Source organism: Haplochromis burtoni, unplaced genomic scaffold, assembly GCF_018398535.1.
Source record: "Haplochromis burtoni strain Fernald_Lab_line unplaced genomic scaffold, NCSU_Asbu1 Contig_41, whole genome shotgun sequence".
In the NCBI taxonomy this organism is placed as follows: domain Eukaryota; kingdom Metazoa; phylum Chordata; class Actinopteri; order Cichliformes; family Cichlidae; genus Haplochromis; species Haplochromis burtoni.
Genome location: NW_024582402.1, coordinates 410,866 through 437,978, shown reverse-complemented (window position 1 = coordinate 437,978; position 27,113 = coordinate 410,866). Strand labels below are relative to the sequence as shown.

General features: G+C 42.1%; 5 protein-coding genes across 13 annotated transcripts in view; 1 reads left to right on the top strand and 4 right to left on the bottom strand.

Annotated features, from left to right (window-relative positions):
• Positions 1 to 335, bottom strand: part of LOC121814379 (ras-related protein Rab-3A-like) — a 4,576-nt gene extending 4,241 nt beyond the window's left edge. The window contains exon 1 of the mRNA XM_042220047.1: positions 330 to 335. Within this exon, the coding sequence (XP_042075981.1) occupies positions 330 to 335 (6 nt within the window). The remainder of the gene's footprint in view (positions 1 to 329) is intronic.
• Positions 118 to 3,476, bottom strand: LOC102300072 (pyroglutamyl-peptidase 1). Of its 2 annotated transcripts, none has more exons than XM_042219981.1 (5): positions 3,344 to 3,476; positions 2,813 to 2,865; positions 2,303 to 2,437; positions 1,039 to 1,271; positions 118 to 578 (listed from the first exon to the last, which is right to left on the bottom strand). In XM_042219981.1, exons 1-5 carry the CDS (start codon positions 3,372 to 3,374, stop codon positions 368 to 370), a joined length of 663 nt encoding a protein of 220 aa, XP_042075915.1. In that variant the 5' UTR covers positions 3,375 to 3,476; the 3' UTR covers positions 118 to 367. The 2 variants fall into 2 exon arrangements, with proteins under 2 accessions (XP_042075915.1, XP_042075916.1); XM_042219982.1 differs by having other exon boundaries at positions 2,303 to 2,419.
• A 1,911-nt stretch (positions 3,477 to 5,387) lies between these two features.
• Positions 5,388 to 7,339, top strand: LOC121814372 (transcription factor jun-D-like). Its single transcript, XM_042219979.1, has one exon. It carries the CDS (start codon positions 5,669 to 5,671, stop codon positions 6,602 to 6,604), a length of 936 nt encoding a protein of 311 aa, XP_042075913.1. The 5' UTR covers positions 5,388 to 5,668; the 3' UTR covers positions 6,605 to 7,339.
• A 316-nt stretch (positions 7,340 to 7,655) lies between these two features.
• Positions 7,656 to 17,656, bottom strand: LOC102311860 (ras-related protein Rab-3A). The gene is made up of 5 exons (XM_042219980.1): positions 17,534 to 17,656; positions 14,533 to 14,757; positions 12,900 to 13,018; positions 12,343 to 12,467; positions 7,656 to 10,788 (listed from the first exon to the last, which is right to left on the bottom strand). The coding sequence occupies exons 1-5, from the start codon at positions 17,534 to 17,536 to the stop codon at positions 10,598 to 10,600; spliced, it is 663 nt and encodes a 220-aa protein (XP_042075914.1). The 5' UTR covers positions 17,537 to 17,656; the 3' UTR covers positions 7,656 to 10,597.
• Positions 17,657 to 18,885: 1,229 nt separating this feature from the next.
• Positions 18,886 to 27,113, bottom strand: part of pde4ca (phosphodiesterase 4C, cAMP-specific a) — a 52,440-nt gene continuing 44,212 nt past the window's right edge. For 7 of the 8 annotated variants that reach the window (XM_005920638.2, XM_042219976.1, XM_042219975.1 and 4 more), the window contains 9 exons: positions 24,730 to 24,823; positions 24,384 to 24,556; positions 24,181 to 24,279; positions 23,829 to 23,993; positions 23,636 to 23,735; positions 23,354 to 23,508; positions 23,120 to 23,242; positions 22,847 to 23,029; positions 18,886 to 22,458 (listed from right to left, as the gene is read on the bottom strand). In XM_005920638.2, coding sequence (XP_005920700.1) covers positions 21,955 to 22,458; positions 22,847 to 23,029; positions 23,120 to 23,242; positions 23,354 to 23,508; positions 23,636 to 23,735; positions 23,829 to 23,993; positions 24,181 to 24,279; positions 24,384 to 24,556; positions 24,730 to 24,823 — 1,596 coding nt within the window. In that variant the 3' untranslated portion in view covers positions 18,886 to 21,954. Of the gene's footprint in view, positions 22,459 to 22,846; positions 23,030 to 23,119; positions 23,243 to 23,353; positions 23,509 to 23,635; positions 23,736 to 23,828; positions 23,994 to 24,180; positions 24,280 to 24,383; positions 24,557 to 24,729; positions 24,824 to 25,151; positions 26,757 to 27,113 lie in introns of those variants that run through there. The other variant, XM_042219978.1, reaches the window with a different exon arrangement.

The following is a 27,113-nucleotide window of genomic DNA, read 5'->3' as shown; positions in this document are numbered from 1 at the left end:
CACATTACTGATTGCATTTGCAATATATTCCCTGAGATGAACACATTTTTCCAGGTTCACATTTTGAAAGTCATCACATTTCTGTGGGTGAAGTGCAAAGCGACACGGGGGAATGACAATTTCCAGACACCAACCTAATTGGGAGTGTTAGAGGCATAATATTTCTAAGACACCACACCCAGGTGAGGCACAGATGTGACAAACAAATGTGAATATCAAGCCCTCATTTTCTGCAGCTCCAGGTCAACAGTTGGCCCTGGATGTCACAGGTTTGGGAGCCGCACAGCTTCCCTCAGATGAAAACATTACACCTGGCCAGTTGTGCGTACCCTCATATTGTAAGTCAGTCAAAAGTGGTCAAGTTTTGTTAAGGATTATCACTGCTGTGCTTAGTGCCTTTTTGCGCCTCCTCACTGTGACTCCCCTCCAGCAGTTTCAGCATTTCCTGTATGACAGCCTGGAGGGCCCTACCCAGATCCTTGCCGCTGTAGGGTTTTGCTAGAGGAGGCACATGGACAAAAGCAGCACGGCCCTTTCCCAGGTGCAGAGATGTGTAGTAAGTGTAGTCACACAGGTACCTGCAAGGGGCCAAAGTAGGTGGATGTTAGAAAAACTTGCACTCTGTAGCAAAAGTCAGGAGGAGGAACTGATGGGAGATGCACTCAAAGTCTGTGTGCCAACTCTGCAGTAATGGACGTATCCCCGACTGCAGTTTGTAGCACCAGCTTTAAGCATTTAAATAGAATAATGTGCACATATGCCTTCATTTTGTGATGAGATAAAACACACACTTATCGGGCCCTTGTTATCAGCTATGGATTCTGTCTGTTGGGCCCGACTGCAGGATTCAGAACAGACGTGTAAACAAAAGCTGTGCAAACACACCGTATGTTTGCTGACTGTATGGTACCGTTTACTTTGAAAGATATCTTATTGTGTTCCTTTGCTACAAAAGGCAGCCACCCATATACGGTGGCTGAACACACCCCGAGTGTGCAGGCGAGTTATTTATGAAACATTTTCAAAAACATCACTAACCTTCCGGCATCCTCAGAAGTGGACACAGTGATGCCAATGCCAGCGTCATTGACCCTTTTACAGATTGTATCCATGTCTAGGATTGATTTTATGCAATCCGGGCCGTTCTCCACGCAGCACTGGGAGGCCGGGCAGAAGCTGCAGTTGTCTGGACGCGTGTAGCCCTTATTATGACCGCACCGTTCAAGAGTGACTGTGGTGGCTAATCCAGAAACACCGACATGCACCACAAGCTGTTCACAGGAAATCAAACAGGAGACACTGGTTCATTTGGGCATTTGCTGTATACTGTGCAAAGGTCTTTTGCTTCCAGCAAGCAAACTTCTCATATTTTAAAGTGCTCTGGAGAACTATTACTCAAGACTTTCTTTGAACATTGACTGCTTTTTCACTTATGAGGCCAACCCTGACCATTTCCTGATTAACTAACTCAGACAACTTGACAAAGCACCACATTTTAAATTTTGGCACTTTGTTTACTAGAGGCCTGTCACAAGAACAATTGTTTCGATTTCTGTATATGCGCTAATGATGACAGCTGACAGGCGGAAAAAGCACTCTTGCACCAACAAGGCGATTCCCACTAGTTCTCCAAATGGTGTGCAAATTTTGAGGACAGTGGAGATGAAAGGGTCAAAGTGGCAGAGCCAAAAACAAGGACTGAAATGATTCGTATACTGTTACTGAAGCCACATCAGAAATAGCTGTCAAGTAACCAGTCTTTGAAATATTTGGTTCAAATCATTCTCAGGGTGGAGAAGGCCAGGAGAGAGGTTCAACAGTGAGAGTCAACAGCCTGTAAAACAGTAGACACTCTGCTATGATTCGAGTCTAATCAAAATTTCAATACCACCTGGAAAGTGTATGGCCACAGTCATGGACTGGCCTCCGCAGAGCAAGGACTGCAACATTTTTGAAACTGTGTGCGATCATCTTGATAAAGACTGGAACAAAAGGCAGCCAACATTCAAAGAAGGAAAATGCTTTGAATGTCCTTCAAGAAACCTGGAGAACTACTCCTGAAGAAATAACAAGAACACTTGCCTAGAAGAGTTCAGGCTGTGTCGAGGATAAAGGTCGTCACGTTAAAACTTTACACTGTTTTTGCCTTACATACTGTGCTTCCACATGTTTCTGTTAAATCACTACACTCATTTCCAGTTTTCCTAACAAAATGTAAAGAAATGAGTGGCTCAAGACTTTTGCATAGCACTACATGCATACAAAACTCCATCTGTAAGATAGTGTGCATTTCTTTGAATACCTGTGGCTGATTCTCTTTCCACAGAGACGGCAGTAGGCGCTTAACAGCCTGGTATTCAACGGGCATCTCACACACATACAGATCTACTGCCTCGCCCAGTCCTAACCGCTCCAGCTCCTGTGAACACACCCAGTGCTTATGTACAAGATAATTGCAATTAGCTTTCCAGGCAATAAACAAACATGAGCACAAAGTGACAGACCCTTTAATCCACAGCTTTGTGCAATATGTATAACAAGCCCTTTGTGAATTTACTAAAGCATTTTTCCATATATGTTCATTACAAATTCACTTAATTTCTTACACTTATTCAATTCAGGGTCATGGTCAAGCTGGAGTATAGCAATTAGAACCCCTGATCTGGCCTGTTAAGTGTAATTGGCCAGTGTATATGGTGTTCTTTTGTATTCATTGGTTGCATTTTATTGAGGCATCCCTTGCTTCAAAGCAGGACTTTCCCAACTTTGGAGATAAATTAAACCGTTTTCTTAATCATTAATCTCTGATTACCTGTACAGCAACCCAGCTGGAGTTCACGGTATGCTCAGCAAATGGCTCAAACCCTGCAGAAAAAACAAATAAAAAAAAAAAAAGAAGAAACAACTAATTAACCACATCTGTGGCGAGGCAAGCAACAGAGACAGAGTGCTTATCTTTAATGGAGAGCAGGTACAGGACTGATGTTAAAAAAAAAGGGACCCTTCATTTAAAGTGTAAAGGTTACTTCAAGTTAAAAATTAATTGCAGTAAAAGCACGTGACACAGTGAAGAGAAACGGGGTGATTTCTTTGCCATTATCAAAGCCAGGAGACAAAAATCCTTTATCCCCGACAGCGACATTACTCTCTGCAGCGCGTTAACTTTGAAAGCAGAGCCATCATCCATTCATGATGTATTCACGACAGCTCAAGTGCAATAGTAACTGTGCAGCTCAGACATAAAGAACTCTGAGATATAACAGCTCTGCAAAAAAAACAAAAAAAAAGACTTGCAGACACACTGTGCCTATCTCCAGTCCGCTGACCAATCAAGAGCTCTCACCTGTGACAACTATTTTCTTCTTACTGGCCATTGTCCTCGGTTAATGTGACTGGAGCTGTGTTAAATGAGCACTAACAAGGATCCCAGGATTGTCTGCGCTTTGTGCTGTCTTCTTCTTATTCACAGCTGAAAGGAAACGGCACACAAGACGTGGATGGATAATACTGCCATCTATTGTTTGGGCATGCATCTCTCTCTCTCTCCGCAGCAGCTCATACTACACATAAACGCGGGGGGGGGGGATCTTGTGGATTATTTTTTCTCCCTTTAATCGGGAAATAAATCAGAGACAGGAGGAAGATGACAACAGTCATTTTTAATGCGTTTTAATGAAAAACAGTGCAATTCGAGCCACGGGAATACTGAAAATGAAAGCCAAGCATCTGTTTTGTATCTATAGATTTAAAGTTAGAGAAGTTTCAGTTGAAAGGAATAACAAACATGAACACCCACTCTATTTATTTATTTTTTTTTTGGGGGGGGTCTTGCCAGTCCCCAAGTCCCCAAGTGAACATTTAACCCCCAACCAGCTGCTCCGGTGGAGCTGCTCAGACGCACGGTGAGTGGTACAAGGTGTTGCAGAACCTTTCTCCCCAGAGAGTCAAAGTCAAAGGACACTTCTCCGTGACTTACACAACCTCTGACACAGCCTGTTTACCTGAGTGTAGAGGACAAGCTTTCTTCTCGGTTTGTTGTTAGAAAGTCACGGCTAATCTAATTTTGCCTTGCAGGAACAGCCCTTCTTTTTTCATTCTCGGTACACTGTGCGGTCCACACCCCTGGGTTGCGAAATGACTCACACATTCTGGACACTGCATCCTGTGTGGCTGGCACAATGAAGAAAATGCGCTCTCCATCGGTGTTGGAAACATTATAAAGTGAATGCTTCACAAGATGTATCTCATTCATGTTACTGGCGCTGTGGCTACAGTCTCCATATCAAACACCCACACGCACAGGACACCTCCACAGACCTCCTACACAACCTGCACTGCAGTCGCTACCCCGCCCCTCCCTCTCTCCTTCTCCCGCCTCAACTCATTCACCTTTCTCTCAGTCTTGCCTGCGTCACTCACCGTGTCTCTGTTGCCACGGAAACTAACGATGCCCTCTCTGCTCTGGTGCTGATGCAGGCGGGCTGTTGACGTCACCGCTGAGCGGTGGGCGGAATAACAATGTTTTGCTCGACCGCAGGGTCTCAACTCGCTGATATACTGTACTGCAAGGATGCTGTATTTGTCTCTCGTACATCTCTCTGTTTATCCCACTCTGCTCTGTGAGGCTGTGAGCGTCTAAAGTACATTCGCCAGCCATATGAGTCATTTCATGCGGGTAAAAAAAAAGAAAAAATAATATTATAATTGCAAAGTAGCTGCACGCATTTTTGTTGAACAAATACATTCGGCTTTGGAGACCTCAGAAAAATACCCTACATAGAGTTTGTTTTCCAGCAGCCACTGATGGACATGTAAGGGCATTAACATTTCCACAAGTTACTTTCAATCACAGTGCACACTGGTTTCCTCCATTTACTTTCAACGTTTCCTTCCCTTTTCTCGTTTATGCTCAGTTTAACCAGGAACACCATGAGACATAATGCCTCATCTTAAGTCTGGTTTATATGAAAGTTAACCGTGATCTCTGAGCCTCTAATCAGGTCTAATCAGAGTGTGATGAATAAATAACGCTGTAATCTGAATTTGAACTTTAACCAACACAACGAGATAGCAAGCCTGCTCTGCTTCCACTTTTCTATTCATTTTCATCTATCAAAAACCTTCTTTTGACTGAGTTGGAGGAACATTTTCAGCAGAGCCTGCTGCGCTCTTCTCCCTTTCCTTGGCCTTCGCCTCTCACACCTTCCCCGCCCAGTCTCTGCTCACTTCTGGCGACCCTGAGCTTTTTTATGCTATGACATCAAACCACAATGCATTGCACTGTTTGGAGTTTACCTAATGTCTCCATGGCGATAAAGGCCGGCTCTGCCCCTTATTCAAATTGAACCGGAAACCAACGTCATTTTGGGCCAATCTCCGCGCTCTGGAGTGACATAATGGAATTTTTAGGGCTAGAAAGCGAGCAAGGTCTGGCGCTGCGCATAGCAGTCGTGCCATCGGGAAAAGACCATATCATATAGAGGCACATCAGAGCCCCAACAGGCACAACAGCTTAGTTGAAGTGGTCGACTGAGTGATAAGACGAGAAAGGAGATAAGGAGACCGGAATACACCAAGTAAGAGTCAGCTGATTTCCTCATGTTTGGATGTGACTGTTGAACAAACGTTAATGCCTAACGCTCAACACTCCCTCTCATGAGGGTGTAGAATGGAAACAAGCCTCTACACAGGCACCGTGGTGAATACTTCGAGGCTCTCCGGTATCTATTCCCAGAACACGATGATGAAGAAGGACATTAATCTGAACCTAGACAATCAGAACTCCGAACTCAAATCTAACCCGCTCCGGGACGCAGACGGACTTCTCAACTCCTCAGACTTAGGACTCCTGAAACTAACCTCTCCGGACCTAGAGCGACTTATTATCCAGTCCAACGGTCTAGTCACCACCACCAACCCGACCTCCCAGTTCCTTTACCCAAAGTCAGCCAGTGACGAGCAGGAATTCGCGGAAGGTTTCGTAAAGGCACTGGAGGATCTTCACAAGCAGAACCAGCTGAGCGAGACGGGGTGCGTCTCTGTGGACAGGCTGGAGCTCCTCGGATCATCCAGCGCAGCAGGCTCTGCCAGCCTTCAGGCATCAGACCTCCCTGTGTACACTACGCTGAACGGCTACGCGGCCAGTCCGCTCGGAGCCACCACCATCAACTATTCCACGGACACCATTCCCTTCCCGCCGCCGCCGTCTCATTTGGCTACCGCGCAGCAACAGGCGGTCGCTGCGGCCGCTCTGTCACGACTCCAGTCTGTCGGCGCTTTGAAGGACGAACCTCAGACCGTGCCGGACATGCAGAGCTTCGGGGAGAGTCCTCCTCTGTCCCCCATCGACATGGACAACCAAGAGCGCATCAAGGCGGAGAGAAAGAAGCTGCGCAACAGGATAGCCGCCTCCAAATGTCGCAAGAGAAAGCTGGAGAGGATCTCTCGGCTGGAGGACAAGGTCAAGACCCTGAAAACGCAGAACACCGAGCTGGCATCCACAGCCAGCGTGCTCAGGGAGCAAGTGGCCCAGCTGAAGCAGAAGGTGATGAACCATGTTAGCAGCGGGTGCCAGCTTTTACCAAACCAGGTCCAGGCTTATTAATTCCAATAATGGTGCTCTTTAGTTAATGTTTATTACTGCTACAAATGTGGCCCGAGGATACAGGCCTGCATTATAAAGAACATTTGTGCCCCGTGTAACAGAAAATCCCTTTCACGAGACGCTTAATGCGAAGCCAGTGTGGATGCATCCTCACGGCTATGGTTGGGAAGCATAAACAGAGACGTTTACACGGAAGTGAACAGGCCTCGATAAGAGCTGCAGGTCAACTGGAAAACGAAAGCTGGTGGGGACTACAGCTTGCAGTGTTTTGCAGCAAACAGACTCACTTTGATGTCCTTATTCTGGGAAAGCCATGTAGCAAAGTGCAATTCACTGAACTGGTGTGGCACTTATTTGTGTGTAAGCTGGACAATCTCAACGTGGGCGCAACCAAAACACCGGGGTGTCACCAAGTGCTGTCATCCACTGTGTAATATAATGCCTTACTTGTTTACAAGCACTTAAAAATGACAAATATCTATATTTTATTTACTGAAACATTTCTTATTTTACATATGGTCTTATTTCATTGTTTTGGTTTTTTTTGGAAAAATGAACACTGCATGTCTTGTCGCTTCTGTGTACAGTAACCTTTGTACTTTCCTTTATGATGGCTACTCTTGTACTTCTACTTGCCAAACTTCCATGAATGTATGTGTATGTGCTGAGAAACTCCATGTATCATGTGTAATGAACGAGTCTACAAGACATTATTAAATTCACTACATTACTACAGCTCAAACGTTTTGTTTCTTAATAAGAAGACAGCCTGCTGATAACAGTTTAAAGGACTTACACGACATCTTTTCTACATATCTCTTTTTGCACAGTTGACACTGTGGGTGTTGTATTAAGTGCTGTAGAGAAGCCGAATCAAACCATAGATGGTCAAACAACTCAAAGGGCAGAAATGAACACATCACTGTAGTATTGTGCCCTCTGCTGGGCACAGTACAACTTACTCTAAACCATTTCTGAGCCATCACATGTGCACTTCTTGTAAATCACCCACACTTTGGGAGAGGTTGTTGAATCCACACAGAACTCCAGCTTTGAGAAGTTGTTTATTGATTCCTTATTTTTAGTAAACCTGGCATTACACAGTTACAGCACAATTCACATTCCTAATGCCTGACGGGCAGAAAGTTCCTATTTACACAGGTTATATGTAACAGGGTGAGGAAAGAGGAGGAGGAGCTGGACGGGAGGATGTGTTTTCCTAAGTTATTAGCAAGTTTACAGCTGCAGTAAGATACACTAACCAAAATTTTAAAAAAGAAAAGAAAAGAAAGAAAGAAAGAAAAAAAAAAAAAGGACAAATGTGGTAAGAATCACTTTTTAATCAAGTGTTCAGCATATTCACTTTATTCCCAAAACACTTTTGATGTTTGGAGCTGCTGCACAGAGTAGAAAAACTACCAGACAGGTTTGATAGCACAAGTCCAACAAGCAATGTTTTTGGCTTTAAACACATCATCAAGACCCTTTTTATAGAAACTGTACATTCAAACGCCCGAGTACAGTGCTCAAAAACTTTCAGCGAGGCTTCACTGTGCTGACGATGGTCAAAAAACACAAAACAAAAACAAAACTGTTCTATGCTCAGCCTAGCCTTAAAAGTTACATAACTGATATCAAAAGACAAACAAACTTCCCACCAAAGTCATGTGGACATGAGCAGAGGTTTTACACTGGAATGTTTAACTTTCCTCTCGAGGAATCATCTTAAGCTTTGTACACTGTGCACTGTAAACACACTGTCATCTAAAAGCTGGGACAGTTTAGCGATTGAATACTACTGAACATCTCTTAAAAAGTCGAGTGCAGAACACAATGCGTAATCTAGGAAGAATACTACAAATAAATTAAGTTATAAATAATACAAAATAAATAATTCATGTGATGAAGCTATGTCTTCGCATGCCTCAGCATATGTCTGAATACACAAGCAAACAAATCCCTTAACCTGAGCCTCACAGAAAGAAAGGGAGAAATAAGAGTCACAATTTAACATGCTCAAAAACATCATATTCTGTCAAAAATAAATACGTAAAGACATAAATATCATCTACAAAGACATAAGAGGCTTCCTGGATATGGCAGGACTGTGCTGCACCAGTGCTCACACTGAATCACATGCCTTTCTAGTGAGTGCACGCTGCACATTGTACGCATTGAATGAAAGTAATACAATGTGCAGGGGGCTGTGGGCTTAACATCTGAAACCTTTAGCCCCACCGGGTACCTCCAAGTATCTTAACTGCATGATAGGTGGGATTTCAAATCAGACAACAGCTCATACAGATAACCATCCAGTCAACCAGAATCCATTAAGAACATCAACGACATGCACCTCTTACTACGGCACAGGAATGAATCCAATATCCAAAATCATTCTCACTTTAATATATTATATGCATTTCACCTTTAAAACATTTATACACTCTTCAGTTAGCGAAATAGATCCTGTATCCTTTTATTTTGTCCTGTGCTAAAAAGCAGCAGTAACAAAAAAGGTTAAAAAGAGGCTCTGTTGCTTTTTTTTTTTTTTTTTAACGCCGCATTAACATACTCTCCGAGTCTGCTAATAAACATTTGTTTAAAATTTCTGAGACAGGCCTCAAAGTAATTATATATCTACACTCATAGAATAAAGAAATGCACTTCTATTACTACCACTTATTTTCAAAGTTAACATATTTCATAACAAAACTAAAACTGACACACTGTACGCCTATGAAAAGTTTGCACCCAGGTGTTTCCAGTGTTGTAATGGTGAAGTGGTAAAGACTTGGTAGGAGAACAATAGGCTCCTGATTCTCTGTCACGGTGCTGAGTACAAGCCAGCCGAGAGTTATTACAGAACAGTAAGAAGTTGACACATGTGCACACTAGCTTAAGTCATGGGCTTCTTTTTTAAAGTTGTACAACCACGGTTCCTATGGTGGCATGCGCATCTTCTACATTAGTCAGCTATACCTGACCATATGATCAAATTCAGAAATGCCTATACCTGCATCCTTTAAGGTGGAATGCACAGGTTCTCTTAAGTGATGTACGAATTTCAACCAGATTAAGCGTCCTGTTAATCTTGGATGCAAAATGTTATCAAAGTAAATGAGTCATACCTTTTCTGTTGACTTTTGTTTTGTTATGAACTACATTGGGGATAAATAAAGTCTTTCTGATTCTGATCTGATTTAGTATAAAATCTCCCTAAACAACAGGATCAGTGCATTTTTAGACTCCATGAGCATAGATGTCTTGATTGGTTGAGTGATATGCACAACTTGCTATTTTTCCACTAATTCCCTAAATTAAAGAGAGAAACGAGCTCTCAAACAACCCTGTAAGGACACCAAACTAAAACACAACTATGACAAGATGATTTCACATGCTCAAAACCACACCTGACCAATTCAAAAACAAAAAAAACCATCAACCAACACAGCAACAAACATATTTTCAGTGGAAATAAATGTCGAGGAATTGCCAAATGATTGGTATCTATTTAGGTCTGAGGCATTGGTGCTGAATGGGAGTGGAGGCTGGAGGAGAATACTGCTCCTTCACAACCTTTTAGAGTTCAACCCAATCACAGACACATTAAAAATAAGGAATGATGTAGTCTTAGCCTGACTGGCCTTTTGCAGTTCTGTTATAGTGCGTGTGCAGCTATTGAAGACTTTTTACGATGGTAACCATGTTAAATGTTCTTTACCCCTCTGACCAAATATGCATAATCTCATAATTTCTGTACTACTGACAACAAAAACTTTAAGAACACCACATCTTTGGGGGGAACTGGCTGATGTGGACAGTAGTTGTGGTGTAGTGAGAGGGGTGGAGAACTGAAGAGCCATCTTGCGTCTGTCTCTATGTATGGCAGTTTCTGTGTGTGGTATGAAAACAAACAAAAAGAAAGCAAAACTCAAAAATAAAACCCAACAAGGTGTGTGGATCTCATGACAGCAGACGTGTGTGTAGCTGTGTTCAACAAGCACAATCCTGATGGGACCTCTGAGGCTGCTCGCTGAGCTGTGGCCCCTGTTTAGCTCCGGTGATGGTGGGGTCGTTGTTATCCAGACTCTCTGCCATCCTCTCACAGATGATGTCCACGAGCCGCTCGAATGTCTGCTTCACGTTAATGTTGTCTTTAGCGCTTGCTTCAAAGTACTCAAAACCTGGCAGAAGGGGTGACACAGACAGATGCGCTGTGGTTACACTTATTGTTTCAATGTGCAGCTTATCCTCTTAACCCAGTGATCTCATCGTGGCAAGACATATCAAGACTAGTCAGGCAGGCAGCTCAAGTCTGATGACATTTTCCTTTATATCAGAGGACTAAAGAGATTTTAAAACCTGTCTCCCTTTGACTGGTGGTCTGAGATCGAACCAAATAGTCTAAGAGTATAAAAAACATCCTTCTCAAAGCTGCAGCTACTTAGCTTCTTTGTGCATTTCCATGTTTGTAATTTCTTAAGTTCTGATGATCTGATCTCTGTTAAACTTCAGATATCTTGTGTAATGCTCATGTTAGCAGTTCACTTTTGCTTAATTGCCTTTAATTTAGAGTTACAGTACTGTGCACAAGTCTTCAGCCACCCCTCATTTCTTTATGTTTTGCAAGGATAGTGGGAAACGTGCAAAAATACACAAAAAAAGTATATAAAGGCAAAAAACAGAGTTCTCCAGGCTTCTTGAAGGACATTCAGAGCTTATCTTTGGATGTTGGCTGCTTTTGTTCTGTTATCTGTCAAGATGATCCCACAATGCTTCAGTATTTTTGAGGTCTGGGCTCTGGGGAGGTCAATTAATGACCAACAGTGTACTTGTTCTTGTGTATTTTGGCACACCATGGCATTTTATAACATGTTTTCCTTCCTTAAGAATGGCTTCTTGACAGCTGCCCTTCCATTGAGACCATTTCTGATGAGGCTTTAATAAAAGGCAGCTCGATCAACTGGAAGGTCAGATGCATCTCTTAAGTCCTGTGTTGATTTTCCTATTTTTAACAACATAATCAAGGATATGATTTACCTGCTGCAGACATTTTAGGCCTGCTACATCTTCTTGGGTCCTCCACTTGTCCAGTTTTCTCAAAACATTTTTTGACACACTGAACATCACCTTGTTGGTGAAAAAAACTATTTTATGTCTGTCAAATTGGCAGTTTTCATAGATTCAGCTAAAGAAATGGTGACAAATGATGTGTTTCTCCAACAGCCTGCTAGTAACAAAGTGCCTGTCCAAAGAAAAACTCAGAAAGCCTTGAGGACTGTTGTTCAAGAGCACTCTAAACATTATAAGAAAGTCTGGCTCCTTGTATAAACAAGTGAGGAGTGGCTCAAGACTTTTGCACAGCACTGTATTATACTACTACTCTTACAACCTCTCATCCCACTTAAAACATTGTCTGTAATGTTTTATGATGGCTGTGATGAAGGCCACAAGCCCAAACACACATCAAACGATAACATTTCTCTGCAGCTTTAACGTTCTCCAAACATCAGTTTCACGCACAAATGAAACGATGCAGTGCAGCAAAGCTGAAGAGGACATTAAACAGATATTAAGCATTAAGTTTGCTCCCATAACGACAAACTCGCAAACAAACAGTCTAATCAAAACTTGGCCATCGGAATAAACGCAAATATTCCTGGAAACGGGAGATACACACCCAGAGTGATGCAACACCACACACAGTGTCCAGTTTTCATTCTGACCAAATGACTTACCCAGCTGTTCTGACAGCTGCCGGCCCCTCTCTGCAGCCACCACTCGCTCATCTTCCATATCACACTTGTTCCCCACCAACAGGACCTGAGCGTTGTCCCACGAGTATGTCTTGATCTGGGTCGACCTGTTTGCAAAAACAGGATGGTTTAATGTTCTGACTCACAGAATCTCACAAGCATTTTTTGACATTAAAGCAATTTAATCAGAAAATATTTTGACACATCCCTTCAGCACAGAGCTGTGTGGATCTGAGAAGAAAACTATCTAACATACGATCTGCTGCGTTTCTTTCTCGTTCAGCAGTGACATACACTTCTTCCATCTGTGTTGCAAACACAGAGTTAGAAAAACCAACGGTTATTTTTAACATCACTGTGCATTTGTTTGCCGATTTCAATAATGACCTACTGTAGTCTAATGATGTATTAGACTATCTCCATGTAGTGGAACCACAGCTGTACATCTCAAAAAGGAAAGCTGGGCGAAATTAAGAGAAAATAAGATTGCAGCTTAATGAGTCACCACTCTCACAGACAGACAATCAGCCGTCCCTCACCAGTCTTGCACAGCGTTGAAGGATTCCTCATTGGTAATGTCATACATGAGGATGAAGCCCATGGCACCCCTGTAGTAGGCTGTGGTGATTGTCCTGTAGCGCTCCTGCCCAGCAGTGTCCTACATTCAGAGACATTTTTGAGAATATGCAGGATTATTGTGAGCAGAGGACAAAGAACACTGACGAGGCACCTGCAATGGATTTGTGGCTGTGCAAGAGTCTCCAAACTCCCATGAGCATTACACATTCTTGTGGTGTTTCATGTAATGAGTACTTGGTTCCAGTGTCAGGCTTTATGGCTCGTATTAAGTACCCTTCAAGGGTTTACACAACAAATAAAATGAATCTAGGCACAGAAGAGGCCAGTTCTGGTACTGATTAGCGACACACGATAAGACAGACTCCACTGTCACTAATACGATGGGCAGGAAAAATCTGTATTTTAATAAGCAATAAGGTAAAAGGGAAATTCATGATAACTCTGAATATGATGAAATCTAATTTGTTGGCCAGTTTGAAAAGCTGGAGGAATTCATGTTTAGTGTTAGCTGGCAACGTTCTCAAAATGGATTTATCATTTTGCACATTTCAAAGTATCAAGCTGCATGTGAGCATGCTAGGATCTGATTGGCTCAGGCAGTGAGTGTGAGCCGCCGCTCAGGTGTCAACGTTCTCTTAATTATAGTGAAACTACACAATGATGAACCAACTATGTGTGAGGCCTTCAGGCGGACTTCAAACAAGTATAACAAGTACGCTTACGGTAAGTGCTGTCTCCATCTGTCCGTGAGTATAATTAGTCAGATAAATAGACTTCCTTTAACTTTGAGAAACTGGATTTGCAATCTGCTGTTGTTTTATATAGAATAACAATCATGTAAAAATATGAGTGCAAGTGTGTGCAGCAGTCATATGGACTTAAACCACTAAAAAAAAAGAAATACTCATAAACATGCACGCACTGCAGGCTGCATTTGGTTCAATTTAATTAGCTCTCCAGCTGTCCAACTCCACTGCAGCATAAGAAAATCTTGATTTCAGTTTGAACATTTAAAAATTATGTAATGTAGTGGAACTTATATTATAGTGCCTACTGCAAGTCTCACTCACACTATCACGCATACATTCACAACTCAATTAAATTCAATTTTATATACATGTGCAGCTCCAAATCATAACAACAACAGAAAAACCCAACAATCAAACTACATCCTATGAGCAAGCGCTTGGTGATAGCGCAAAAGAAAAGCTCCCTTTTACTAGGAAGACCTTGTGGTTCAGCTTCTTGCTCAAGGATACTTCATTACATGGAATGGAGACGCTGGGGATCAATCAGTGACTGGCAGACACCTTTCACCAGTTACCCTCTCATTTCCCACATTTATCATTTTAAATCCAAAGATCTGCTTTGGTAACCACTACACCATCTGTACCTACAATCTCACCTCCTGAAGTTTCACAAGGAGCTACAGCGGTATGTCGGATACAGGTTATTACGTCAAAATGGGATTATATAGGAGATAGTAAGAACTTATAAAATTTTCTTTCATTTTCAATCAAACACTGACAGGAGTTAAGTGTGTTCCATAAAGACATACAAGTACTATTTTTGTGCTATTCGTTACATTCTCACCCATATCTGAAGCTTTATCCTCTTGTCATTCCTGTAGATGGTCTTGACCTTAAAGTCGATGCCCACAGTGCTGACAAAGGCTGGCGTGAATGAGTCATCTGCATAGCGGAAAAGGAAGGAAGTCTTTCCTACGCTGCTGTTGCCAATGATGAGGATTTTAAACATGTAATCAAAGTTTTGGTCCGTAGACTCCTTCTGCCCGTATGTGGCATTTGCAGACGCCATCTACGCAAGGATAAGCATAAGTAAGTTATAAAGAACAAAAGCTTGAGGAAACAGCGTGCAATGTTACTTTGCATGAAACAGCAGAAACACGTTACAGTATGCACAGTACAACAACTTAAAATACTGCAAACTACATTTGTGCAACCTGAAAAAACAGCAACAAATTTGTTGCAGATGTGTTGTATTTGTTATATTTACTTCCAGCAAATTTGCAGGCCATGTATTCGTGACAGTAACTCCTTAATTAAATAAACAATTCCTCTGCTGGTGGCTGAGAAACTTAATGATTGGTGCAGTACCCATCAGAACATTTTTCCACCCACTATTCCCTCAGCCAGCAGATCAGAGCTTTACTAACCTGCAAAAAGACAGTTTAATTGTTTTATATACTCCTAGAATTATCTACAAGAGTAGAAAATTGTTTATTAGTACATTTATTTTGCATTATATTTACTGTAAATCTATATCAGAAAACTAATTAGTAACTAAGATAAGATAAGATAAGATAACCTTTATTAGTCCCACACGTGGGACTAATATATTTTTTGTAGTGAAATAAATACTGTGTCCACTCTTTAGACCAGGAGTGTCAAACATAATGCCTGGCCCTTTGGATGGCTTTCAAAATTGTGAAGCTGGATATAAATTCAAGACTTTTAACTGTATTTTCACAAGTTTTACAGCTTTTTCTACAAATAAAGAGGTCTCCCAGGGTGATTCATACGACACCAAAGCAATGAAGTTATAGATTTCTGTAGTTTTACAAGTTAACTTCTTATAATTTAAGCTCAAAGAGTCACACTGGCAGATTTCTTTCATTTACTATAGCAGCAATCCTTTCTCATGCAGAAAAACTGAAGCATACTTCTGAAACGGTGCTTCTTTTTCTTATATTAACATATCTGATTATATTAGCATATCTCTTTCTGTACACTGAGAGAAAGACACATTTCATTGCCCACATAAAAGCGAGCTGTATGTGGCCTCTGATGTAAAATGAGTTTGACATCCATGCTTTAAACTCTCTCCTGCAAGCTGTAGGTACTGTTGCTTGAAAGAGAAAGAGGAGAGTTTCTACCAGCCTTCAGCAAAATTGAGTAGAAATCTGTCAAATTGAAATATGCTGGCACATTAAAGAGCTTTTACTTTATTTTTTTCATTCAGATCACTGCGTAAAAGAAACCCTTAAACTATCTGATTAGATGGTCTGGTGAAAGACTTCTGATGGTATTAAAATGTGAAAATACTGACTGCAAGAAAAACTACAAATTAGTGAGGATTCAGGTGAACTCAGCCGATGGAAACACTGGGCCAATCAACATGGCCAGCAAGCACTTCCATCTAGCTACTGTTCTGTTGAATCCTGTTGAACATGTTGAATTCTATAATTTTCATGCATTTTCCAGTTAGTCTTTAGGTGGTGAAATATTCAGTTTTCTGGCTAAATTTTAACCAGATCAAACAGACAGGAAAAGCATCAGAAGAAAACTACAGACGCACAGAAAAGCCAAATCAATCTATATTACCCACAAACATCCTTTGAAGCCTCTTTTTTTTTCTAAACCAACATTTGTCTGAGTAAGGAAGTCAACAACTCAAAGGCACAGAGCTCTGAAATGCATGTACCACATAGAGATCAACTCTATTGCAGAAAGTACCTGAGCTCTGAAAATAATATGATGCAACAATTACGGCATCATGAACTCAATAAGATGTGCCTCATTTCATCGCATGCTGACATCTCTTGTGTATCAAGTGAGCCTTACAGCAGACAAATATGTTCTGAAAAGGAAATAGTCTAAAAATATAGCCATAAACTTGTGTAAGTTTCCAGCACTACAAGGATGGTCTGATAGAGGGTATTACTGCAATCTTACACGAGATCATAACTAAAAACAGCCTCATGCATACCCCTGATGGGGCTAGATAATGGCATTACGGTCTGTTGCGTGAGATTTTTAAGCTACTGCCTTGGATGTATCAGGACAGGAATGAAAACTGATGCCGTTTCGCTCAGATGCTGCGTCACATCCAGCCAAAAACAGATCAGAGACACGAGCGTTTCTACGTCATATCAACACAGGTTGGATAAGAAATGCACGCCTCCACTCCACACAGATAAGAGGCCGGAAGTACTAAGGCTTAGCAGGCTAAGCGTCAGCTAAACTGACTACCCTTTCCCATCCAAGGAGGGCTGGGACCTGCGCGAAGCGCTTGGCTGTACAGCCAATTATGGATGCCCGTATGGTGGGCCAGAATGTGCTTCGTAGGGCATTGTATTTTGGAAACGGCCCAAACAGTAGTGCCCTCTCACATCACGTCGCTAATTTAAATGGCTTGAACCACACCACCAATTAACACCGGATCTTAGCTCCGCTGAGAATAAGCCAGAAATTGACAGGTTGGTTCACTTTAGCTAGAGAAATACATGGTAACACTATAACGCGCTTTCATGCACCTTAGCCACCACGAAAGGTAACAAAGGGGATTAAAATAAATTAACGCATTGCGCATAAAACGGAGGTGTTTCTACAAATAATCTGAATTCGGCTACCTTTAATGCTAACACAACAGCCACCGTTACTAGTATTTATATGTGGCAGCAGGGGCTAGCTAAGCATCCCAGCTATGTCAAATGAAGGTTACTCCTCTTAATTTACGGCTAAACACGCTATCAAAATCTCAGACTATATAACCGATTTATAACCCACATGCTTTCTGCTGCTACTGTCACACTTGACAAGGCCTAGAAATAACAAAAAACGCAGGGATTTACCATGAAATGTGTTTTCTCTTCGGCTTTACTGCAGCGGCTAGCCCTGCTTTGCACCTGCAGTAGCTCTTACGCTCCTTGATTGGCTGCCTCCGGCATAAGCAGTTGCTAAGTGTAAGAATGATTGGCATGAGACTTGACCAATCAGAGAAGAGAAAAGACTTCAACATTGCCAGAGTGACCATACAGCGCTGCGTGCGTTTTCTTTCTTAAACTGGCCAAAAGAGAGGACAGGCTCTAATAAAACGAACTCGGAGAATTTGAGAGTTACATGAGAGTTAACATACATGCATAAACCATCCTGTAGCTTGATAAAGTTAAGTAAAACTCTACTCCAAGTACCACTGGGTATTCTGTGTCTCGAACTGATTAAAGTTTGGTGCAGTACTTAGGTAGGATAAAATACAGAAATAAATATTCATCTTATCACTCCTTGATGTATAGCATTGTGTTTCTTAATTTTTTTTATTACTACATTTTAATTGCAAGGTATAATACATATTTTGCACTAATCTCCAAAACTCAGCATTCAGTTCAATACATTCAATTAAAATTGATTAAATTTAGCTTTATTTACATGACACCAAATCACAACAATAGTTATCTCGTGGCGCTTTATATTGTAAGGCAACAAACCTACAATAAAAGAGAGAAAACCACAACAACCAAACGACCCCCATGACCAAGCACTTGGTGACATGAAAAACTTCCTTTTAACAGGAAGAAACCTCGAGCAGGACCAGGCTCCGTGAGGGGAAGGGAGTGAAGGGAGACAGAACAAAAGACAGGTTGTGAAAGAAAACTAGAGATGAATAATAATTAATGATAAATGCCAAGTGGTAGGGACTATCCAGGGTCACCTGATCCACTCCCTAACCATAAACTTTATCATAAAGGAAAGTTTGAAGCCTTATCTTAAAGGTCGAGAGGGTGTCTGTGAATCACCTAAATACATTACAAACTGGGAGCTGTTTCCACAGAAGAGGTACCTCTCAAACTACTTTTAAATATATTAAGAAGTAAGCCAGCAGTCCAAAAGTGAAGTGCTCTGTTGGGGTGATATGATACTATAAGGTCTTTAAGATAAGATGTCTTTAAATACAACCATTTATCATCTTAATCTGTTATCCACTTAAGGTGACACGAGGCTGGAGCTTTCACAGAGCGAGATCCACCCTTTGGAAATTAGAACTGAAAATAAAATTAGCATTGAACAATGTTTGTCTGCAGTGTCACGTAGAAACGCATTCTCTTTGGAGCTACTTTTAAAAAAGCAGTAATCAATACTCATTTCCTTTAAGTGATAAATGCATTTATGACTTGCTTTTCTCATAAAAGGAGAAAACGGGACATCACAAAGTGAAGAGCTTTTCCTTTATTGGCAAGGCATACAGTTCTAGTTGGACAGAGGGCTAACGCAGCCACAGTTAAACAGCAGAGTTGGATTGTCAAAGCTGCAGAGTTTCAGTTTATGACACACATTCATAAAAATCTCCACGCACAGAAATACTGGTCTTGGTTGGCTGTTGAGACTGTTCGACAACGTGACATCTTCACTAAGAGTCAAAGAGCTTTCAGATGAGCGCACGTACTCCGAGATCCTTTATGAACACGTGATGCGATCAGATCAGTGATGACAGAGGAAGACAGGCGATAGGACGTGATCCAGAAAACCCAGACGGAAATCTGTCACTCAGCAATTTTTACACCAAGAGAAAAGTGAAAGTGAGTATTCGCTCATGTATAATTTTATATTAGAAGTGAAAAGGAAAAGTTTCTCACACATGAAGCCACGTGTGAGTATTAAAACCTTAGACTAAAAAAAAAAAAAGCTACTTCTCTGTCACATCGTTGCTGACAGGTAATACAGAAGCAATAAATAAACTGTACACAAAGTACTGTGAGGAAAAAGAACACTATGAATTAGTGACACACAGAGAGACACACACTGACTCTTTGCATGTTGTGCTGGTTATAATGTTGTTAAATAGTCCTTTGGTGTTGAAGGCATCTTTGAGAGTTGAGTCGTCGGCTACAGAAAGGATTGCACATGTTTTACTCCAGCATGTCAGTGACCAGAAAAAAATCCCAAGTTAAAAATAAGGCTTCAAAAAAAAAAAACAAAAAAAAGGAAGAAAGAAAGCTCAGTCACACATTTAAAACATAAGTTACACTGTTTCATGGTAATAAAAAAGTTTCTCGACAGGATGAGTTTGGTAAGTTCTCTGCATTACTTTCATAGTGTTTGAATCCGGCAGCTAATGTCACACATCTCAACAAAACACTTCTTTTGCACAGTCAATTAGTTCATTATAAAAAGGACCAAAGAAAAGAAAAAACAAGACAAGACAAGGAACTTCAGCCCTTCTGAGCATCAATGGTCCAGCTCATCCAATTCAATTAAACTACCAGGCCGTCCGTCAACAGAAAAGTGCAGAAGTGTGAGAGAACCGTACAAAGTGCTTTGAGTTTTTTTCCTTCTTTTTAGCAAATACTTCAAAAAAAAAGAAAGAAAAGAAAAGAAAAAGAAAAACATGAGAAAGAAAACTCATTCACCCGGACAACAAACACGTCACTGTTTTAAGACAATATCAGTTACTGTTACGGTTCGAACAGGAGTTCAGTGAGAGAGAGAGAGAGAGAAAAGAGCAGAGACACTGAGGTCAGATTGGCACACTGGGTGCTACAATCAACCAACTTTATCAGTCACTGATGGAAAGTAGCCAGTGGCAAAATGGAAATTACAGTACGGGTTGTGTCATGCTTGCTTGGCACTTGTTTTGTCATTGACTACCGGCGTGTCCCTGTGGAGAGCAAAGTACTGATCAATGAGAGGGGGAAAAAAAGAGGGGAGATTCAGGCACAGGGAACTGGCTCTTTGTAACCTCCTGGGTTTTTACAGTTACAGCGATGCTAACATCTGTCATTACAACCTCATCAAGACACTGCCCTCATTAGTGCAGTAATCTATGCTAGTGGATGTTACCAAAAACACTATTTCAGTAGGTAGATGCTGTGAAGTAAGAATAATGGAACTCTAATAGCTTAATGTACTCGTAACTCTACTGTGACACTGAGTTTTTTTTTCTTTTTTCTTTTTATGTTTTTTTTTTTTTTCATGATGTCTGTGCTAGTTAGTGTTTCTCAGTCAAAAGCCTCCAATGAGTTCATGTTTTGGCTCGAGCCCTTAAAAACAGACAAAAACAAAGGCTACCTATGAACAAAACTGCAAAGTGCTAAAACTTGAAGGCAAACTGATCAAATGGGCGCCAAACATCAAATCAAATAAAAATAATCCAAACAATAAAGCAACAAAAACAGAAAAATAACCGACATTTTTTTGGGTAGTCCTACAGTTAAATATGTTTTCAATGTAAGAACTTGCAAATCATTTACCACAGTACCAGAACTTTAGTTCCACATGTGGACACTGGGAGGCACCATAAGCACAGCCCACATCGCTCTGGATGTAACTCCTAGAGCGCCTAACGCTACACTGACCCTGGCTCAGTTTTGTTGCTGACTATATCTCATTAAGATTATTAAAAATGGAAATAATACATCTGAAAACAAGAAAAACAATATGCGGTGCCAGCTCAGTCGTTATAATCATTAAAGCAACTTTACTGCTGAGTACAATTAAATCGGCTGTGCAACACCAGCTGAAAGGAGTGCTACTGCATGTATACAAACACAGTGATAGAGTCACTTCAAATATCTGCTACATTTAAGGTGTTTTGCAAAAAAAATCCTTCATAGCTCTTCTTTTTGTGCTATGAATTTGCTTACACTTCTTTCAAGTTTGCTGTTAGCTGTAGCTTCAATTTACTGTGTGTGAATCTAAATAACAGACAACTGAATTTAAAAAAAAACTTACTAAAAATTAAAAACCAAAAAAACCCCCAAAAGGCAGGCAAACCAGCATTTGCAAGTTTGGCAAGAAGTCTTAAAAGACTTTGTTGTGTTTTCGCAGTCATTCATCACTTCCTCGCTTCTTTCACACAAAAAAAATACTCCGTTAGAGGAAGACACGTCTGTCTTTAGTCGTAGCGGACTTTAGGCTAGCTGGTAGAAAAGCGTGTATTTTTCTAACTTCTTATCGTCTCTGTGGAACTTCAGCCACAATTTGTCTGAGTGAGAGACACAGATTTCCTGTCCTTACTGGAACAGCGACTGGGCCTATCTGTCTCTCTCCAGTGCAAGTGACTGCTATGTGAAACTGCAGACTTTCTCAGTCCTCCCCCACAGCCTCCCGCACTCCCGTACTCCCCACCTTGAGTCCAGCTCTTAAACCCCATCTGCAGAAAAACAGAGGTGGTGGCGTTTGCTCGAAGTGGAAGGTGGGGTGTGACAGAGGGCGAGGCACTGAAATCAAGAATAATTAAACGAAAGAAAGTCGAAAGAGTCGAAACTATTGACTGGTGCTATGTGCCAATTCGAAAGCGTGGAACCCCAGAGACGCCTTCATCTGTTTCTCTTTCTTCTGCCATATCTTTCTCCGAGTCTAAAGAAAACGTCCTGCCCGAGTCACTTGTAAGCATTTTGGGAAGCCTTCGAGATGCAGGAGAGGCCGAATCGGATCTGTAGATTTCATGCCTCCTGCTGCTGCTGTGGCCCTCCTCTTCCTCAGGTGGACTCTCTGTGTCAGACTCCCCCTCTTCTTCTAAGGTCAGCTTAAACTGAAACTTGTCAGCAGAAGCAGACCCGCTACCCCGACCGTGTGCCGAAGCTTCCCCTGCAAAGGCATCTTCCTCCTCCTCCTCCTCCTCCTCCTGGCCCTCTGGGTGAGGTGATGGGCTGTGGGGGATCATGCTCTGATACCACTCTCTGTTATCCTCCAGCGTGTCCAGGATGTCCTGCGCATCAGGGTGCACCAGGTCGGCCCATGTTTCCCACAGAGGATGAACGATGTAGTCGATGAAACCCACCTGAAAGAGAAAGCAATGTTTAAGACTGCGAATAACAAACTCAGCAGTAATGCTTTGACTTAATCAAAGAACTCCATCTTTCCGTGAGCGGTTTTGTATCCGAACTAGTTTTCTTCCTGACGTCTACATCCATCAACCACAGGAAGCATGAAGCTAGATACGGCTAATTTTTACAGGCTGTCTCCCTATCATTAACCATCAGGTTCATCATAAAATGTATTTTGAGGACCACTTCAGTGCCTTTTTAGTTCCATTATATAAAAGAGAAGGGATCTCCAAAACCCCCTCACAACAGAACAATCTAAATCTAGGCTGACGAACAGCACCAAGAGGAAAAATACATGAATTTGATTTTGAGGCTAAGCTCGCGGTTTAGGTTATTTCCCACCTGGTTCTTTTCTACTGAAGCATTGTGCTTGTCACACATGGGGCTGATCTCCATGCCTTTCTCTCTCTCTCTGTCTCCCTGTGTGAAGAACTCCACCATGATGCGGTCTGTCCACTGGCGGTACAGCTCGAGAGGTTTGGTCGGGTTACTCAGGTCTGCACAGTGTACCATGTTCTGAAGAACCTGCAGTGGCAAATTAAACAGGTGTTGTCACATGTCAAATATATAGATTAGATTAGATTGATTCTATCTTTGTATAAAAAGAGTTCTCACCTGTATGCGATCTGAATAGTTGTCTAAAAGCAGGACTCCCAGGCTGGTGACTTTCTTAGTCTCCACCATGGTCTTCAGGTCTGCTAACAGGTTCATGTGTTTGGACATATCTGTGGCGAGCACCTGCAAGAACAACATTAAACACATTAAACCAAACAGAAGTCACTGGGGAAAAAGAAGGCCTAAGCTGAGTGGAGCTATACTGCACGTCTACGATCTTAATGGTCCACTCACCATGTCGATGACCATTTTGCGAAGCGACTGACGCTGCTTTTTGTTGAGATTCTGAAAAATATCACAGTTGTCTTCCTGCAGAAGCTTAAAGCCTACAGCCAGGTGGTGATTCTCTAGCACTGACAAGTCATTGTACATCAGGGCCAGCTCTGAGTCTGAAGACAAAAAGGCATAAAAAACTCTGAATGTAAAATAAATCACGATCTCGTCAGCTACATAGTTAAATACACTCAGCACCCACACACATTCAGATAATCCCTGCAGAGCTACGAGCAAACTCACTGGTGTTGATGAGAAACTGATTGGAAACTCCGGGGTGATCCACGTCGTGGATGGCGCTGGCGAACAGCGCAGCGAGGATCTCCAGATCAGTAAACACAGCCTTGGATGACACACAAAGAGAGACGGTTAGTTTTGTGTGTATGCGTGCGTGTATGTGAGGGCATCAACCTGGACTGTGTATTTGAGCGATTACCTCCAGTGCAGGTGTGGACAGCAGCACGTGTGTTGATTGGACCACGTCTGCAGCATGGATGTTGTTGTGGTAGGCCACATCAGCATGATAGTGGTCCTCCAAAGTCATCGTGAAGGTAATGAAAGTATCCACTGGAATCTTAAAGGACTTCAGCAGCTCACGTTCCTGCAACAGCAGAGGAGAGGATGGCTCATCCAAGGTAAAGATAAATGACTGATTACAAATTGTTTGTTAAGTCATTGCTTCATTGACTATATTGACTTCAGTAAATTCATTATGCACTTGTTTGCTGTGCCGTGTTTGAGGCTATAAAGTACAGGAGCCATACAGTACGCTGTGTGCTGTGATGTACCTGGAAAATGGTGTACATGGTGACTGTCAGTGGGCGATTCCCAGAATACTCAGAGACCTTAAAGATGTCAATACCCCATCGATTTATATCCTCAAGTTCCTGTCAGTGAGAAAGTATAAATACATATATTAAACAACATTCAGTATGCGGGAAAAAATAGAGAATTAGCCTCAGGGAAATAACAAATGAACTAGTCCTCACACCTTAGCTAGGAGTCCTTCCTGGCTAGCATTGACCCCAAATCGAGGAATGGTTGAAGGAGCGAGGCTGGGACTGTGGGTGGCCTTCTTCACACCGCTGATCTGGGACATAGGACGCTTTTTCTTGTCTTTCTCCTTGGTCGGGGGAGACATGATGTCCATGTCATGTTGTTTCTCTGCCAGTGAAAGTCATCCAGTTAACAGTGATGAAAACAGAAATGCACCACTAACACTAACTTTCCTGCTGTCATGCATTTCAACTACTCCTGTCTGAGCACTGTCCTGTGATTTACATGCATATCTACATGTATGTGCAGCAGTGTGTAGCGTACAAAGACGGCATATTTACCCAGAAAGGTGCTGGAGATGAATTCAGACACCTGGTTCCCTGAGCGGCTGGTTTCTGACAGCTGGCTGAGCTCTCGGTTCAGCATCCTCTTGAACTGAGGACAAACACATGCAAGCATCAATGAGCTTGATCAAACACTCTGTTTGCTAAACTGTGGACAGACTAGGTCGGATCAACTCAGCCGCCTGCTGGAACAACAGTTATCTCTTAACAACAACGTAGAAAAGAAACACTTTACAAGCAAATCACTCTCTCTCAAAACCTGCAAACGGTTCAGTCAAATACAAGGTAGCAGATGCCACAGATCATGCTGACATAAGACGTGTTGAGTCTCAGAGAAAGTCAGAAAACAAGCAACACGTGAACCTCAGGGAGTCTCCTACCCTCCCACCCAGTTCATCCCTCTCCTCCCCTCTCCTCACCTGAATGAACATCAACGAGATGGAGATGAAATAAGTCACTTCTGGCATTTCAGCGTAAAGTCAAGCATGGGAGCAAAAATAAAACGAGTGAGCTCTCAGGTTTAACACGCCTGTTCGACAGAGCTGCCTGTCTCGGAAAAATCCACCAGCGAGTGCTGCAGAAGCTTTGATTATAAGTCTGTGGAAGAACAGGAGAATTGAAGCATATGTATGTGGGAATGCTGCTGGATGCCAGGATGCAAGGCAGAGAAGGCAGACTCTCCCCGACTCTCCCTCATTCACTCAGTTACTGCCTGCCCACTATGTGTGTAAACAGAGGGAGAATGGGGTACTCTAATCTCCACCTCCTTTCAAAAATGCCTAAGAATAGCAGCCAATCAGACACCCGCTGCAGCAGCGTGTAGCGAAACAGAGAGCCGTCATTGGCCACGAGACATACACAGTAGGCAGGGCAGAGTGAGGTTGTGAGACACACCATGTGCACCAAGTTTGAAGGTATGAAGGAAAAGCTTTGAATGGATGGGGAGGAGGGTTCATTCTTGTAGCCAAAAATAAAAATAGTACATCACGCACCACAGAGACTTGGGTGCCCTGACCATTAACACAATCAGAGGAACAAAAGACAAAATGCTTTGACAAAGAAATGCTTAAAGCGGGCTCCAAAAGTTCACTCACAGCTAAATCGTGCTCAGAAGCAGATAGAAAATATTGAAGGATAATTACAGTGGTCTTAATGTTAAGCTGATTTATTCACTTTTATACAAAATTCAAACTTGGTAGTAATTACCATCAGAGGAGGAAAAAAATGCCTATGCGGCATGTAAAAAGCTCTTTTTTAAATACCCTACTCACATATAAATAACTCAGTGATTAAAAGAGGTTGCACGATTCCTCAAAGACCCTTTCTAGGGTCAGTAAAGATCCAGTTTAACAAAGCGGTTCGATAAGGTCGTCAGGGATGCAGAAACATTGTTCACTTCAGCCTCCCATGCACCTGTCGTTGTTCCCAAGGGCCGGCATGGATAATTCTTTTCTTTAGCTCATTGACTGATCTGCAGCAATTGTGGGGGCTGGGGAGAGGAGTGGGCGTGGGAGGGGGGGTGCCTCCAGCGAAACTCCCCTCCGCTGCCACGTGAGTGACGTGTGGAATGGTGTATGCATGAAGCAGGAAGCAGGAAGCAGGCACGGTACGTGATTGGTTAATAATGTAATTCAGATTTATGTGATGAGAAGAGGTCTGTTTCCTTATGTTTGGACGCTTCTATGAAGTGGGTGTTTGTGAGTGCTGATCGGAGAGGAGAGGGAAGGATGGAGGAAGCATGCACGGTGAGGATTCCATTTCATCCAGTGCAACATCTCTCCCACTCCCACTCCCACCCCCACTACTCATTCACATGTTTCTGCATATGATTCAGGGAAAAAGGTGTGTCCCTGTTTCTAGTCCCCATCTGCATGCCGGGAATCATCCTATGCATGTAAGCTTCTTCCATCTGCGGACAGATGGGGGCTTCTATTCATATTTTCATGATGGATTCTTTGTGTTAATGAGCCTTCAGCTTGGTTAAAGCATCGGTGATGGTAATTGTATTTACGACAGGCCACACACAATCCTTGGGTTTAGTGTCGTATTTGGGGCCTTTTCTAATTTGGGCAGGAAAAAAGCACAGCCAAAGAAAACATCCATTCATAAAGCATGAAAATGAACATGCCTCATGTACTGTCTATATTATCCATTCTAAAAAGAAATCGGATGCATTTCATTTCAAAAAGGGGAAATGACAACAGTAAGCTGGAAGAAAATGACCGCACGGCTGCAGATTGAGCACCTTTCCCAGCGGTGAGGTCTAAAAATAGACATATACAGGAATAATGGCATAATCAGCCTCCAAGGTTTGTTCTCTGGTGCTTTCTATACCAAAAGCCCTCCAAAATATACAAGGACAGTCCAATAAGCTTCCAACT

Excerpts from the sequence above, each read along its gene's own strand:
- LOC102300072 (XM_042219981.1), bottom strand. The coding sequence starts at position 3,374 with ATGGCCAGTAAGAAGAAAATAGTTGTCACAG. Across the intron at positions 2,438-2,812 it reads CCAGCTGGGTTGCTGTACAG|CACTGGGTGTGTTCACAGGA; the intron begins GTAATCAGAGAT and ends CTTGTACATAAG. Across the intron at positions 1,272-2,302 it reads GGAAAGAGAATCAGCCACAG|CTTGTGGTGCATGTCGGTGT; the intron begins GTATTCAAAGAA and ends TCCTGTGAACAG.
- LOC121814372 (XM_042219979.1), top strand. The coding sequence starts at position 5,669 with ATGGAAACAAGCCTCTACACAGGCACCGTGGTGAATACTTCGAGGCTC.
- LOC102311860 (XM_042219980.1), bottom strand. Across the intron at positions 13,019-14,532 it reads GGATAAAGCTTCAGATATGG|GACACTGCTGGGCAGGAGCG; the intron begins GTGAGAATGTAA and ends CTCTGAATGTAG. Across the intron at positions 12,468-12,899 it reads TTCAACGCTGTGCAAGACTG|GTCGACCCAGATCAAGACAT; the intron begins GTGAGGGACGGC and ends TTTTGCAAACAG.